Source organism: Myodes glareolus, chromosome 4 (genome assembly GCF_982192425.1).
Source record: "Myodes glareolus chromosome 4, mMyoGla1.1, whole genome shotgun sequence".
NCBI lineage: Eukaryota > Metazoa > Chordata > Mammalia > Rodentia > Cricetidae > Myodes > Myodes glareolus.
Window position 1 is genome coordinate 22118813 of NC_142029.1, and position 17652 is coordinate 22136464.

Below are 17652 nucleotides of genomic sequence, written 5' to 3' on the forward strand. Positions count from 1 at the left end.
CTTTAACGCTCTCCACATTAACTAGAGTAATGTCTTTTAATATATGGCCTAAATGCCTTTGAGATAGGGGAAGCTCCCGTCACGGTGAACTCTCGATCAAAGGTTCGGAAAGAAGGCAATGGGCAAAGCAGGGGAGAGACATCACAGCAGAAGGAAGTTAAGTGGCTGAGCGATGCACGTGGGGAAATAGGAACACTCTGAGGATGAACCAGATAAGGACCCCTCTCCAGGAATGCCTGAGTATGGGGTAATTGCTACTCATAGTTCCTTGGAGAGTGAGCAGCAAATCACTTCTCCCAAACTGGCCACAAGATGGGCACTTCAGAAAACCTTCTGTCAGGGCTCAGCATTTGGTTGCGTGTGGTTTAGAATATATGTTATGAAGTTTTCAATTTTTTTCCTTATTTTGAGAATTTCATATGCATATGCAATGAAATGTGACCATAAATTCCCATTTCTCACCTTCAATTTTCGTGTCTCTCTCTTTCTTTTGTTTGTTTTTGTTTTTTCTAACCTACAAAGTCCAACTAAGCTTGCTGTCCATATGTTTGTGGGTGTGGGGTCAACCACTGGAGCACAGGAGCCTCTCCGGCACCTGCCCCATCTCATTTACGCCAGAGGTTTCTCTGGCCTGATCCTGTGCTAGTAGCCACAGCTGCTGCAGGTTACGATCCCCATAGCCTTGCCACACAGAAGCCAGCACTTCACTGCGCTCCTCCCATGCCCTGACATCCCCTACGCCTTGGCCCTGGTGAGGTCAACACAGGAGTTCCACTCAGGGTTGAGCACTTGCTCTCTCCTTCCTAGGGCTCTGGTCAGTCATGCATCTCTCCATTGCCTGCTCCCCACTTGGAGCTGGGGGTGGGAAGCACAAGGGGGAAGTCTGGCTAGGAAATATTTTTATACAGTGTCTATTTGCTTTGCTCAAACACTTGTCAGCGAAGTGTCTTAGCCATTCTGCAGCCAAGGAGTCAAGGCCTGGTGAGGTTAAGAGCACTTTCAAATTTCTGTTTGATAAACATACAGTAGGAGGCGGACCTGGGACCTGGGACCTGGGAAGCCAAACCCAGCTTTGTGTGAGTGTGAACCGGCTGCTTCTAGAGCCTCTTTCCAACAGTCTCCCACACTTTCTGGAGATGGTTGGTGCTGGTTTTTAAAAAGCAATAGGAAAAATCGATCGAATGCCTCACTTTTCAGGGTTGCATTAACTTTTTCAGGCCACTGGGGTGCAATTTACTAAATTACCTCTTCTAGAACACTAAATAGTACCCTAGTGGGTCAAAGAGTAAATGCACCTCTGAAAAGTGAGCCATTTATTCCCTTCCCTGTAGTGCCAGATGTAATATGTCCCTTATGACAGAAATATCAACCTGCTTCCCCTGCAAACCAAGACACTGTCTTTTACTAGATAAAACGAGTATGGGGAAGCCTCAGAAGTGGGGGGATGACAAAATCTCTCCCACAATCCTATTGAAAAGTCAAGACGGGCTTCTGTGAAAATACTTGCTTACCGTTCAATGGAGACTTATTTTTCTTGAGACCTCAAAACAGAATGAAAAATATTTGAACTGAGGGTGTCAAAGCCAGAAACTCACAGACTATTTTGATGGCTCTTTCACACCTACTGTGTGTTACAACTGAGTCCCAGCACCCACTGCCATTTGCAGGAAGACAAAGCACGGGCAGATGGCCCTTTGTCTGAATTCCCTATTGAGTACCTCTGACCTAAAAGCTTTCGCTTTTGCACCCCTCCTAAGCTCCCAAGCCTGTGTATGTTTTGGGGTCGCCTGAGGAACCGTTCCCAGGCAGTTTCACACTCATGAGCTATCTAACCAAGCTCAAGTGTTAAGTTTTCAGCACTGTTAGCCCCTCACTCTTCTGGAAGATGGCGATGCGATGAGAACAAGACGTTTAATTTAAGAATCACCCGGCTTCTAATTAAACTGCCATAGGCAGCTGGTTGGATAAGTTTTAATCAGTTTCAATCACCTATTGATTGGTATACTGAAGCCTAAAAAATTAAAAGTAAAAGATGATTGGGGAATTGTCCCATCTCAGAACAACAGCAGAGGCCTCTGTAAATAAGTCCTCTTTGAACCATCAGCTAAATGGGCACTTCAATACTGCAGTACAAAGTCTTCTGCAAAATCACTTTAACTAACAAGCAGAAATTTATCAGCTTCAGCCAGAATCAATGCTGAAATCAATTTGAACACTGGTTGTGTCTAAAGGGGCTCATTGGCAATTTAGGGAAATTACACCATGTAAATGCCTGTGCTTTAATTGAACAGTTCCATCAACTAGGCTGTGATTGCTGTCCATTCATTTACTTACTTTCACCCCAGCTACCATTCTGCACAGGAACGGCTTTTGTCAGGCTGCAGAGAGGCACTCTGTCTTCATTGTGTGCGCTTCTGTGCATAACTGAGTTTGTGGAATGGACACATCATGAGCAGGTCAAAATAAACCAGGACAGACTTGTTACTTTAACATAAGGAGGGACACAGACTTCCACCAGACCTACACTGCCTTCAAGCCAGTCAGGAGGAAGGAAGGCAGCCCTCACTCGGCCCTGGCTCTGTGCCACGGTCCTGTGAGAACATGGCATACTTTTCTCCATATATTCAGTGACATCTAACAACATAGATATTGTGTAAGAATGCTCTTCTTGAAGAGCTAGGTAACATTTCGCTTTACAGAATCCTCAGGGCTCAGTCAAGAGAAGATTAGAGTCTCTTATCTGTCTAGGACAGCGCTGCATAACACAGCCACAGGCATCTTCCAAGTCAGACATGAAGGAGGGAAAGGAAACGGTAAAGGCAGTGGTGGGGACCTAACTTCTTTATAAAGATCAGGAAGCCAAACACTAACATGATTCCCAAGAAAGAAATAAAATTCTCACCAATTCACAACCACGAAAAAACAAGCACTACAGGTCAAATTAGCAGAGAACCATATGAAATGACAAGGGGTCAGAGGTCAGCATCAACAAGTCGCACACTGGGCCCAAGTGCTCCTTCAAAGCGCTCAGGCTTCCAGGAAAGAGGAAGGACGGGGACAGTGGCTGACTATCATAGGCCTTCAGTGTGCCCCTCAGAAAGGCTGGCTCAAATCTGTCAGCTGAGACACATTCTGCTCATCTGAGGCTCCTAAAACCAAACCGCAACTATTTTAAACTATTTTAAAGGAAAGAAAGAGCGAGAGAGAGAGACTAAGAAATACGCAAGCATGCGCTTGGGAGGGGAACTGCTCTGAATCCTCAGAGAACCCATTTTCTCAGGTTGTCTTCAGTCACACGAGGATCAGAGGCCTACTGTGCTCAGTCATTTCCAACACCCTGGTGAAGCGTGGACACAGAAGGTCGGCTGCCTCTGGGCCTTGGCCGTATAGGTAGGACCTTAAGTCATTTTCCTTGTGCCTCTTAAGCTACAGGGAAGCTGCTGACAGGCCCTTTCAATCCAGTCTGCTTTCTACAAACATTCACTTCAATTCATTTTCAAAAGTATTATCTTTTTACAAAGTTAAAAGGGAGAAATAACTAGTGTATATGAATTTAACTCTGTGGGAGTGTTTGTGGAAGTCATTCTGACACTCTGTTCCATGTAATATTTTCAACCACACTATAAAGTTTCATTTGCTCTAGTTTTTGTTGCTGAAACAACGTAAAAACACATCTTATTAATAGTAAGCTAATGTTTCTGAAAACTTAATAGTAGTGTGAATTCTAATTGGCTTTAATAATAAAAACCCCGAGTCAGATTTAGGGGTAAATGTTGGAAGATCAGAGAAGCAGAGCAGCCAGCCACTAGTTCTTACCTCTATAAAACCCTCAGAAGCAAGGGGGAAAGATCCTTTCTCTATGAATGCTCGCACTGAATGCTCCGAGATCCTGTCTCCTCCCACCTTACATTCCTCTCTTGGCCCAGTTATACCCATTCCTGCCTCGTGCTGGGATTAAAGGCATATGACTCCCAAGTACTGGGACTAAAGGTGCAAGCCTCCACCACCTGGCTCTAGTTCTGTTTTAGACTAGATCAAGCCCAGGGTGGCCTTGAACTCACAGAGATCCATCTGCTTCTACCTCCTGAGTGCTGGGACTGAAGTGTATGACACCACTGGCCTCTATGGTAAACTAATGACTAGGTCCGCCCTCTGATCTTCAGGCAAGCTTCAATTGTTAAAGCACAGACAGATACCATACACTAATTATGGTTTAGTCCAACCTTATGTTTACTCACCGAGAACGCTGCTCCTTTCTGCTGCTACAGGCAGAGCGGGAGCAAACCAGGCTGCTGGGGCTGACACATATATTTTCCAAATACGACCAAGCTGGTAAAAGTGCTTTATTGACTGTGCCCGAAAGCAAGTTCTAATTTTATCAGAACACTGTTTTCATTTTATTATGTGAATTCACAAAGCAAAACCACGCTCTGTGTGCTGAATATAACACCAAACACTTTGCTTTCATCTAATGAACTCTGGCAAGGAAAACTACGGAAGTGTTACGGTCAAAAGGACAGTACACAAAGTCACACTGAACAAACAAATTAATGCAAAAATAAACAAATAAAACACAAGCATTTTCAGCTTACTTTCCATAGCCTAGCCCTCTACTGCTACCCTTTCGAGTTTAGTAACTGTTCGTGCAATCCCGTGTTAAGGTGGATATCAAGGCCTGAACATGTTTCAACCCAGAAAGCCAGAAATTTAACAGGAACATGATCTCTTACACTAAAATAGCTAACAACAGAGCAAAGGGGGGTGGGGAGAGAAGCACAGTTATACACAGTAAATGCCTTTTGGACTTTCCAGCGAATTATTTTCCAAAAAGGCAATTTAACTAAATGCCCTAGACACTGTGGTTTACAAATACCTTCTTGTGCAATACGCCAACAAAGAAACTGTAATTTTCTAACATATCAACTACTGCAAAATAGACTTAAAATTTTAGTACATCTTAGGAGTCAAGAAAAGCACCACCTCCACTGCACAACCATATAATTAATCTAGGGACTCAACTACTAAATTCTGTGCTTTTGATAAGTAAAGAGACCCAGAGAGTAGCCAGTCATGCTGTGCTAACTGTGGGCCAAAAAGTGTGCTAGCAATTACTAAAGAGCTTCTAAAATTAATCACCAGACATAGCTCACTATTGACATACATTTATTTCTACTTCAGATTAATAAAGCATTTGCATTAAAAATAATAAAATCCAGAGATTAAATGACATAGAAACTGTCGCTTGAGAAGCATCCCCAGGTATTGGTTCAGGCAGCAGAAGTCTCAGGCTGTACTCTTGGCCTTGGAAATGCCAGTTCACCCCTCCATGCTTTTCCTTAGTAAACCATGGGAAACCAGTCTTGTTACCATGTCTAAAGCCCTGGTGTGGCCAGTCCCTGCCCCTCTGTACACTCTCTCCAAGCTTTCTCTGCTACAACTACTGGCCTGGACACAACACCTCTGTGCTGATTGCTGGGTTTTAGCTTGAATGCTCCCTTCTTTCTGGAAGGTTCTTCTCCCAGATTTTCTCATGACTATCCTCCAGATCTCGGCTCGAATATGGCTTCTTCGGTTAAGTTTCCCTCAGGCGCCTCTTCTCCATACTTCACGGCACCCACAAAGATCATTTTACTTTGGCATTTACTCCTTTGAGGACTCTCTGTTGGGACCCTAGACTGTCCTACTTGCTACTAGGCTGCATGTATTTATAACAGTCCTGGCACACGGTGACACTCAGTAACCACCAGTTCAGTGAATAAATGAATATATAACAAGACAAAATTTAACAGCAAAATGAAATGGATCTGGCATAAGATATTTATGGTTGCTGGGTGCTACATATAGAGGCTCTTTATTAGTTCTCTCAGACTCAGGGGGGCTCTATGCAGTCAGCTTATGCCTAGGTTGGAGGGACAATTCTTTTCTCAGCAGTTCTGGGCGATAGCCACATCTTTCTGTGTGTGCCAGGTGTTTCAGGAGTTCCCCTACTGTGACGGTTTAAATAGGCATGGCCCCATTGACTCATGCTATTTGAATGCGTGGTGCATAGGGAGTGGGACATTAGGAGGTTTGGCCTTGTTGGAGTAGGTGTGGGCTTGTTAGAGGAAGTGTGCCACCATGGAGGCGGGCTTTGAGGCCTCATATGCTCAAGATATGTCCAGTATGGCACACAGTCTCCTTGTGCTGCCTATGGGTCAAGATGTAGAACTCTCAGCTCCTTCTCCAGCACAATGTCTGCCTGCACCCTGCCATGCCCCACCATGATGATAATGGACTCAACCTCTGAAACCATAAGCCAGCCCCAATTAAAAGTTTTCTTTTATGAGTTTCTGTGGTCATGGTGTCTTGACAGCAGCAGAAACCCTAACTAAGATACCTTGTATTCGTCTGGGCCTGAGGCTAGGCTGAGGTCATGTATCACCTGTGGTCAGAACCTCTGTGTCTCTCAAGACTTGGGGAGCTTGACAGCACATGCTCAGAACTTGCAGGTCAACAAATGAAGGAGGTCTGAAGAGGCACACCTACCAGGCCTCATTATTTGTCCAGATTTGTTCCTTTGAACTCACGTCTCTGCTAACTTAACACCAGAAAAAAAAAAAAAAGCCATGGATGCCTAGGGGCACGCTGCAGGAAGCACCACACCTAGATGGCGGCCTCCGAGGCAGCCAGAGAACTGACTCCAGATGGAAGCAGTGTCTCTCCCACCTTCTGTTAATGGACGCACACTAATGCAGCTTGTACCTGCCCAAGCATTGTCACTGGGGAGCTGAAATTTCTCCATAAACAAGGCATTTTATTAACATGAAATATTACAAAGAAGTCTTGTAATCTCAAAATTATTTTTCCCTGAAAGAGAATGTGTTGAAACATTTAGATTCAGCAAATTCTTACTTGAAATATTACCATAATGTATTGATTTTTACCAGACTCAATTGACTGAAAAGTTGTTTGTATAGCAATATTGGCCAAACCAATATAGTAGAACAATTTTGTTACCCATAGTAATCAAGTGCATTTCTGAAGTATAATTATACTGTCATAAAAATAAAGCCAAGATACCCTTTTCCAAGCAATAAAACTATAGGGGCTATAAAACAGGAAGAAAAGGCTAAATAAATGAGATTTTTAAAAATAAAATTTAGTGTCTTTCAAAAACACCACTGCCTCCTCTTCCTGCCCTTAAGCTACAGTTAGGAGGGGAAAAAAAGATCAATACTTCAATCTCAATAAACTATTTCAATAATAGTTAATTCAAGTGGAAACACAGTCTGAAAGTCTCTGCTCAGCGACCTGTGACATCCTGTCATGTTGGTGAGATGCCAATAATCCATCATTGCCATAATGGATATGAGCACGTGGGCGCTCGTAGGGTGGGGGAGCACAGGTGGGAAAGGTGTGCAGAGAGACGCTCGGGCACAGGTTTGCTCTCCAGCTTCGGATCAATACAGTACATTTTACTGCAGGAAACAAGCCCAGAACGGTGAGTGCTGAGAGGGGAAGAGGGGGAAGCATACATAATTAATTTTATTTGACAAATACTCATTGATTCTCTGAAAACATTACAATCCCTGTTCACCAAGTGATACCTTAATGCAACCCAGCCATATGTAAGTATTTAATTTTACATTAGGATGAGGCCTTGTTGCTTGTTTAAAATATGATCTTGGCTGCAGAGAAAATGCTCTTCATTTCACTGGAAATTTAAGGTCAAGATAAATCAAACAAGCACCCTGGCTCTCAGGTCAATATCAAAACCATTTAAAAACTACTTTTAATATATGAGATACATGTCAGGGGAAATATGAAGGCGCAGGGTCACTGCTTCTGTTTGACACCTGCAGGTTGGCTGGTGAGAGAGGAAGTCAAAGCTTCTGGGGGATTATATGGTTCTAAATAAAGAATTTCAATAATAGTAGACTATTCGACTGGAATTAACCTCAATGTCTCAGTCAACAAAGGCATGCGGCGTGAGAAACCCACTTAGGCAATTCTGCCACTATACAGACATCAGAGAGTACATATACTGTGAAAGACACCTATAACCTACCCTCTAGGTCAGTGGTTCTCAACCTTCCTAACGCTGCGACCCTTTAATACAGTAACTCATGTTGTGGTCACCCCAACCATACAATTGTTTCATTGCTTCTTTATAACTGTAATTTTGCTACTATTGTGAACTTTAATTTAAATATCCTATATGCAGGATACCTGATATGCAACCCCAAAGGGATCATGACCCACAGGTTAAGAACCATTGCTCTAGATGATTACAATGTCATCATGGACCACTCTTGTCTATATGGCCTGCTGCCAATCAAGACAGTGTCACTCAGGATTCTCAAGACAGTGACACTGTTCATTTTCACTATCAGGGCCAGTTTTGTTATGTTTTTAGGAATCCTATGGTTTTGATATATTTTGCCTACTAAATGGCATTTAATTAGATAACTCATGTGTTTTCCCACTTTATGTAAATGTTCATCAGAGATTCTGCTTTTCAATACATAAATCAATTATTATAATGACTTAATAGAACCCCGGCTTCTAAGTACACATTTATTTTAGTTGGTTTTATAATCATATCACAGGGCCAACAGTTGACTTAGGAACTCATAGGATCTTTGCTACTTCCTCCAAGGACTGTCCCCAGCTTGGAACCTAATGAACATCATTTAAAGGAAACAACAGAAACCAACCCCAAGAATTACCCTCCCTTTCTTCTTATTGTCTCTAGATAAAAATCTTAAATAATGACATATATTCAATCTTTAAAGCACCACATAGGTGAAATAAAAGCCACTAAAAATTTATACAATATCCAGACAGGATTCTTCACTATGACATGGAAAATTCACTAATTTCTAACATCTAGAGACTGGAACTCATGATCAAAACATTAGCCATCATTTGAACACTCACAGAGATCAGCAGAAACAGGCTGATCTCTGTGTGAGTTCAAGATCAGTGTGGTCTACAGGGGGAGTTTCAGAACAGGCTCTAAAGCTACAGAGAAACCCTGTCTTGAAAATCAAAACAAACAAACAAACAAAATACAAAATCCAAACAAACAAAATCTAAGAATTAAAAAATTTGCATTAAAAAAACAGACAAACAGCCAGGTGGTGGTGGCATATGCCTTTAATCTCAGTACTCAGGAGGCAGAGGCAGGTGGGTCTCTGTGAGTTTGGGGTCAGCCTGATCTACAAGAGCTAGTTCCAGTATAGGTTCCAAGGCTACAGATAAACCCAGTCTGGGGCAGGAGGAGGTAAGTCCAACAAAAACTTGAACTGCTTGAGCTTGGTGACTTGAGCGACTGTTAGCTAATGGGCAGTCCCTCAGGTGACTGGGGCAACTGTTATCTACCAGGCAGCCTCTTTGTTAACTTGGGTGAGTATTAGCTAATGGGCAGCCCCTCTGTTAACTTGGGTGAGTATTAGCTGATGGGCAGCCCCTCTGGTTACTTGGATGACTATTAGCTAATGGGCAGCTCAATGTAGTCTCAAGACTTAACCATCCTGCCCTCCTGAAGTCTGAGTGCAGCAGTTCTGTCCAAAGCAGAGTCTGAGTGGCTGGCTTTGGAATCACAGGATGTATGTGTCCAGAGTAACCGGGCCTGTTAATCATTCTGATTTCAGTGCCACAAACTATCCAAGAAAAGGGAGCAGGGACTAGTTTGCTGGGTCAGAAGATGCTGTGTCATCAAAATCTTAACATCTGCAAGAGAACTAATCAATAAATAGACGTCCTTGGTCTGGAAACCCCCTTCTAGGTGAGAGAGACAGGGAAGGGTGCAATTAAGGAGCCCACCAAAACCTGACTGGAAGCCTCGGTTTCTCTCGCTCTTATTTCAGCCAGCATGCACCAAGCATCCACTCAGTGCTTGACACTGTACCTGGTGTGCTAGGGAATACAAAGGAACACAAAAGACTCTGTCTGACCTTGAGAAACAACACAGCCTAGGGGAAAAGCACAGAGGGGAAAAAAGAAGACATTGCCAAGGGTTCTGGCTTAGTCAATGAACAACTAAACAAACAGGAGCCCCCTTACTTTCCCGTGGCACAACGGGTTTACACCATGTGAGCCATCTTGTGACAATCTGAAAACAAACTGTGATACCAGAGAAAATACTGTGAAGCTTTCAGAAAATCTCAGTGTGATAATATAATAACGTTTTATTAGTGGGATAATTAGAAAATTAAAAGTATATAACATACAGCATGGTGAAGATTTTCCCAAGTTAAGTCCAAAGATGATTCTGAGATTGTTTTTATAGATGCTTCTCAACATGAGCCCCAGACCATGTAAGGGTAGAAAATGAGAGTTTACAACTGTCAATACTATCATTACCAGAGGCCACCATGGAAACATGCTAGCCACAAGGCTCGGCCTTCTGTGATCTCTCATAAATATGCAGCAGTCTGAAAAGATAGGCCCTACTATTATCCCCACTCTACAGATGGAAACGTTGAGTCAGAAGACTATACACAAATTGCCTGATTTGCATGGCTAGTTAGCAACGGACACAGAATTCAAACTCAGCCCTCACAGTTAACTACAACATAAACTGCCTTCTATATCCACTGCAGTTTTGAAGTTCATTATAAGTAAGGAAATAAAACATGCCTTTCTTGAAAAAAAAATGTTTTTTGGAGATTTAATAAGGCATCGGGTAAGAGAATAATGAAAATGCCCCTATCTTCTTTTCCTAAACTCTCCCTTCTGCTACACTTAGGCTAAAACATCAAACATCTACAAGAAACATTAACCAAAACCCCCTGTTTAGGGGACTACCAAAACTCAGAGAACGGCCCACATGGAATCTATACTACTCCAGTCCAGATGTCTGGAACCAGCTTTTACACAGCCAACTGAGGGAAATATCTAGACTGAAATGATAAAAATGTGCCAACTACTAAATAATATACATCACAGTTACATGAGGTACCAGATCACTTGAAATTTACAGCGTCCTAATAAGTGAAGTGAAAAGATTGAAATATTAGACTTTTGATGCACACTTATTAGCTTTATTATACTTCCTAAGAAGAAAATTAAATAGAACCATTAGGCATTTTTGTTACCAATGAGTGGATTTTCCAATATTTTCTTCATCTAGTTTATGTAGCATAGCCTCTAATGTAATCATTTTATTTCTGAAAAAAAAACCCACAATTTTTTATAGTAAACACTATTAAGGTAAACTTGATGTAAGAGAAACGCAGTCACAACACATCAAACAGTGTTCCTTAAAGGCTTTGGTAAACTGAATGCTCCGTTCTTGGTGACTGGAGTGTTATTCTGTGGTGAACTGAAAGCCAGGGTTACAAGGACATTGCACACTGAAGTGCAGAAATGAAGGGCAGTCATCAACCACAGTGGCTTTGGTTTGGAGACTGTCACATTCTTCCCTTTAAGAACTAGGTATGAACCAGCTGCAGTGACACACACCTGTATTCAGGAAGCTGAGGCAAGAGGCTCACTTGAACCAAGGAACTCAAGACCAGGTTGGGCAATGTGGCAAGATCCAGTCTCAAAACAAAATACACAAGTAACAGAATTGTGTAGGCAATAGGATACATGGACTTTTTTTTTTATATGAGAAATGTACTAATTAAAAGAAGTACTCCATCATGGTGACACACCATTTACCTTCCCAAAGCAACTGCAGTCCAAACAGTAACTCTGTGAGACTCAGTGAGTGTAAACGAGGGCAGCTAGGTGAACCCTTAGGAGAAGCTACTAACCCTGTAAGACTCAGTGAGCGTGGATGAGGGCAGCTAGGTGAACCCTTGGGAGAAGCTACTAACCCTGTAAGACTCAGTGAGCGTGGATGAGGGCAGCTAGGTGAACCCTTGGGAGAAGCTGATAATGGCATCTGCATTTCAACAACCACAAGAACCTGTGATACAGACTTTTGAACTGTCCAAGGGACATTTCAGTCTCAAAGAAAGGCTTTCTAGCCCAGCTCTATGGCTAAACCCCAGTGTGAGGGGGTAAACAGGGATATTTAGTGGGAAAATTCTCCAAGAGAGTTCTGAAGACAGAGGGGACTGACAGTAGCTTCTGAGCAGGAATGTAGCTAATGCCAAACCACACATTAAAAATGCTTACAAACCAAGGTCTGCTGGAGCATGCTCTTAGTCCCAGCACTCAGAAGACGGAAGCAGGAGGATCTCTGTGAGTTCCAGGCCATCCTGGTCTATATAACAAGTTTCAAGCCAGCCAGAGATACACAGTGAGACCATGTCTCAGGAAAAAAAAAAAGCACCAAAATTTGTATAAAATGGTTATGATGATGTTAAATTTTATATTTAAACATGATTAAAAATATTTTTGAAACAACAGCAGCATAATTTTGTAATCTCCCCTTGGGGAAGGGGACAAGTTATTTCTACTTCCCTGTATACTCTCCCTTTTTATATTTGTATTACAATTTTACAGATGATTAGAATTTGAACATCTGTATTGGAGGTGCAGCTCAGGAACTCTGGTCCCTGGGTTTAATCCCAGTATCATTGTGGCAGAACTTAATTTCAGACCAATGATTTATATTATTAAATTATCTGAAGGAAAAAATCATCTAAAAGATTAATGCACTTTCTCTTCTTTTGTTTTTGCTTTTGAATATTTTGAGGCATGGTCACATACTGTGGTTTATGCTGGCAAACAACTAACTCACCGTTAGCCCATGTTGATCTCAGACTCTTAACAATCCTCCTGCCCCAGTATACCAAAGGCTGTGATTACTAAAGGTTTTGTTGTTTTGGGGACAGGGCCTCACTATGCATCTCTGGCTAGCCTGGAACTCACAGAGATCCACTTGCCTCTGCCTCCTGATACTGGATTTGAAGGTGTGTACATAATGTCATGCCTGGCACAAGTTCTTAAAGAACTATGTTTTGGGAGAGGACCTACATCTTTGCTGTATTTAGGGGGTCAAAAGTCTCAGAAGTGAACCAACATCCCTGGCTGTACCTAGGGGTCAGAAGCCCTAGGAGAGGACCCACATCCTGGTGATCCCTAGGGGAACTGAAGTCCTGGCAGAGAATTGGAGAACTGAACCCTGGGAGGATGACTGGATCAGATGACTTGAAGGATCTCTTAACTCCCTGTCCAATTCCATGCCAAGGCAGCATCAATACACAGGGATGTGCTGGGTTCACAAGGAACCAATCAGAATACAAATTAATTCTTTTATAACCCCAATTATTTTTAATACTACAATATCCATGGTAAAAACACAAGCACAATTGGGTATGGGGCTGGTGTGTGTGCAAGAAAGCTCTGCTGCCCCGAGGGCTTTCTTACAGAGGATGAATTTGTTAATTCCTGGAGGAATATTTTTCATACACCACTGCAGACTATTAAGTGCCACATATTACATTATGTAGTTTAAACTTTGCACTGCCGTGAGAGGGACTTCTCTGTCAAGAGAACCTTTTTTTATGCTTAGTATTTTTTAAAATGAAAATGAACACTCCTTTAGGGTAAGATCACTGCAACTGGATTGGGAGAGTCTCCTAACTTAACATATTCATCAACGTGTGTAGCAGAAATGCTCTGGGGGTGGGGCGGAAGGGAGGGAAACACAACAGGAAGGATTTTTAATAACAGTGTCAACACAGGGCAGAGCGTTGATATTTATAAGGTTTGGTTTCCACTGGGCATAACTGTAAACAGGCAAGAGACCAGCACAAGGAGAGAACAAGTTTCAAAAATAACAATAAGTAAAGGTGTTAAAGAGCAAAGAAAAACATGTGCTAAACTTCAGGTCAGTAAAAAACGCACACTTGCTAATGGTGGACTAGTAACCACTCACCCAGGAGAGAAGCAGACTCAGAAATATTAAAAAGGCAATATAAATGCATTTTCAGGCAATTCCCGAGAAAATAGAAGTTGCCTTGCAGATCCTGGTGTCAAATGTGGAAATGAAATCCAACCAGTGGTGGACATGTACAACCTTTGCCATAAGGTACCTGGCTCTCAGCACTTGGCAAAGTGGACAGAAAGTTTAAACAGAATGACTACTCACTTGTAGACTGTGCCTCCGTTGCCATGGCCAAGGGTGTCTCGATACCGTATGTCTTGCTCATTCATCTCCACAGGAAAGAAAGAAAAACAAAAAGGGTGTCATGCTGCGGATGGAAATGTCAAGGAAAGCAACTCTGGGCCATAAACAACAAGCAGGCTGGGTCATTCCAAGTTCAGCTGCAAGAACGAGAGGATCAATACAACATTTGCTGTCCAATTTATAAAAGACGATACCAAGGGACAAAGTGATGGAAAGTTTAATGACAATTTGTTTGCCTGGGTCATTTCATTAAAGTTTGATAAAAGGTGTCAAAATGGAATGATATAACATAGCTCAGAAGGGTCAGGTCAGAGAGATACTGAGAGGAAAATGGTCTCCAGCATGGCACAGAGCTAATGCCAACCAGCAACACACACAGGACCAAAGCCAAGCTTGGTATGATCTCACACTTGAGCACACATGCGCGTGCATGCACACACACACAGAGCCAGTAATTTATGCATGCTGTGTAAATAAACTAGCCCCTGAAAACTCCTTGGATGACCCCATAATTAACACAGAGCAAACTGAATAACATTTATCATTTTCCGCAAGTGGAAAGAGGTTTTCTTTGTAAATGATAAGTTAGTACACAGTAATATGTAGAAATCATATTATGCTGATTGGGAAATGCCACACCACATGCCAACATCATAATGCCTACAGGGAACACACAGCATGTGTGTGATATCAACTAATGCTACTCCTATAACTTAAAGTACAAGACAGCATGCATGTTTCCTAAGGTTCTACAAAACTTCCACCAAAAACACCACTCTTGTTTGTAATCATGAATGGCAGGTAAATTATGTTGGCACCCACAAAGTAATGTTTTCAAGTCTTTAAGGGACTCCCTAAATAATCATTTATCAAACGACTTTAAAGTTAGTCTGACTCCATTTGATATACTCAGTAATTCTTTAGGCACTGGTACAGTTGCATAAAAATTAACTGCCAACTTTATTCACCAAGTAGATTTAATAAAGGTATTGTTTTCCATATAGCTAAAGCTTGGGAAAGTAAGCCCTGTAAAAAATCAATTTCCAGGGAATTGCACTGCCTTGCATTGGGCAGAAAATGGATGGAGTTCTTAATTCAATATCACTTGGAAAATAATAGTTTGCTTTTGGACCATTATTATAGTAAAGCTTTAAATATTTGCTCTGCTCTAAACTCCCACCTTCTGAATAAAGCACAGGCTTCATTTATCAAGGGAAATAGTTTTCCTCTCTACATTTCGGTGGTTGAAGCTTCGGAGGACTGTGATAATTAAGTGTGTGGTGCAAGTAGAAGCGACAGCTTCCTTGCCAAGCCATTTTGCCAGTTCCTAAAAGAGTATCGACAGACTCATGTGTGAGGGTCAATTCAGCACCAGATTTAATTGTTGTACAACCTGATTGATGCAATTTACAATCAGCTAATTGCTATATTTAAGGTCAGTGGAAAAACACTGGCAGACAAGTCAGAAAAATTGCCAACTGCTTCCATATTCGAGGAAAATTCTGTTCTCGTGACCTTTAAACTACTAATGTAGTAAAATGATATTTTACCCTGTAGAAAAGATGTGGCATGAAGGAAAGAAAGCCACATTACTCTGGACTTAAATGACACCTTTTCTAACAACATGGAGAACAGCAGCCCAGGAAGTGACCTGAGATGCTAGGCGAGCAGGACTGCCACTGGCTTCGCTTTGATTGATGAAGGGTTCATAAACAGCAGTGTCTACTGGCAGGTATGAACAGCTACCAAGCCAATTCCCTGAGAGCATTTCTCTAGGTAATCTAAACATGCCTCCAACAACCTAATTTGCACCATTAACTTGCCTAACAAGATACATTCTCACTGTGGCTCGAAGTAAATTTCTAGGAGGGAGAAATGTCACTTAGTCAAGTGCACAAACTCTGAATTGGTGGCACTAAGGTCAAAGGGCAGTTGGGATGTAGGCATGCATACACATGAGGGTATACACAGAACACAGAACACATGAGGGTATACACATGAGAACACAGAACACATGAGGGTATACACAGAACACAGAACACATGAGGGTATACACAGAACACAGAGGGTCTGGGTTCTGGAAGGGCTAACATTTATGAGCAAGTTCTTCCCACTGGCAAAGGGCAAGGTATGAGTATCTCTGATGATCTACACCCACAATTCTAACAATACTCACAAAAGAGGAGTGGCCAGTATTCCCACATGTCAACTACATTAGGAATAGTAGATTTACAACATCAGGGGAGGGGCTTAGAGCCTCATGAGGGAGGTTGGTGAGAAGTTGAGGGGAGACAAAGCCTGTTGTTGCATGTGTACATGAAATGAGTGCTAAAAATTAAGATGAAATTATGGAATCCCCTAGATAATGAGGAAGATTATGCAAGATCATAAACATAGAAGTGGTTCTGAACTGTAGGTTCTAAAAGCTTATTACTTTAAAAGACTACATCCATAAGAAATGATCATATGCTACTGCAAGGTGTGAAAGGCCTTTGCCCAGCCAATGAACTGATAGTATTTTCTGTGATATTAAGAATACCAAAAACCAGAGAGATGGCAATGGTCAAGAATACTTGTTTCTCTTGCAGAGAACATGGATTCTGTTCTCAGAACCCATGCTGGGAGACCCACAATTGCTTGTAACACCAGTTTCAGAAGAATCTGATGCTCTCTTTGAAACACTGTGGGCACGGCATGCAAATGGTATACATATGAACAAGCAGGCATGCACACACATGATAAGTAAGAAAAAAAGAAGGGAGGTAATGAGAGAGGGAGGGAGGGGGGAGGGTGGGAAGGAGGGAGGCAGGCAGGCAGGCAGGCAGGCAGGCATGGTGGCACACTCCTTTAATCCTAGCAATAGTTAGGCAGAGGCAGGAGGATCACTGTGAGTTTGAGGCCAGCCTGGTCTACATAGCAAGTTAGAGGTTAGTGGGTCCAGAGCTATATCGTGAGACCTTGTCTCAATAAATAAATAACTTAATACATATGTATATATTTTTATCTTTCTGTTTGCTTATGAGTTTTCCATGTTTTTATAGCATATGGTATTTCTTATGTTTTTAAAAGTTGGGCTCCATTTGCTTGTTTTAAGAGACAGGGTCTTGAAGTCCTAGGGTCAAGTGTTTTTTTTTTTTTTCCTGGTCTCAGTCTCCTGTGTTTGGGACTACATGTACATGGTTATTGCATCATATCATATCATATTGCAAAGACAAAAGCTTATTAAAGCAGAGATCATAAACTGAATTTTAAAAACACTGAGAATTTCATACATGATATAAAACTATAAAAAGAAGCTAATGCATTTTTGCCAGTTATTCTTAGAAAAGCATATTAAATCAACTTTTGAGAAGCACACGAATCATGTTTACTGAGAAATGGAGGTGGGATTTATAAATCACAGAGTAATTCATGTGATTACTAGGATCATACAAATCACAGTTTTATTGTATTTGAAGGCTACTTAGCCCAAATCATAACTTCATAAGCACACTATGAGCACATAAGTTCAGCATTACACACCCACAGTCTGTCTTGGGTGCAAGATGGGGGAACACAGCTTTCCAATGGTCATTGTGGAC

At 41.8% G+C, this 17652-nt stretch overlaps 1 protein-coding gene across 6 annotated transcripts in view; it reads right to left on the reverse strand.

Moving 5' to 3' along the window:
* The window catches only part of Map2k5 (mitogen-activated protein kinase kinase 5), a 230621-nt gene that overhangs the window by 162575 nt on the left and 50394 nt on the right, over positions 1-17652 (reverse strand). For all 6 annotated transcript variants that reach the window (XM_085689209.2, XM_048423691.3, XM_048423693.3 and 3 more), the window contains one exon: positions 14033-14097. In XM_085689209.2, coding sequence (XP_085545335.2) covers positions 14033-14097 — 65 coding nt within the window. The remainder of the gene's footprint in view (positions 1-14032; positions 14098-17652) is intronic.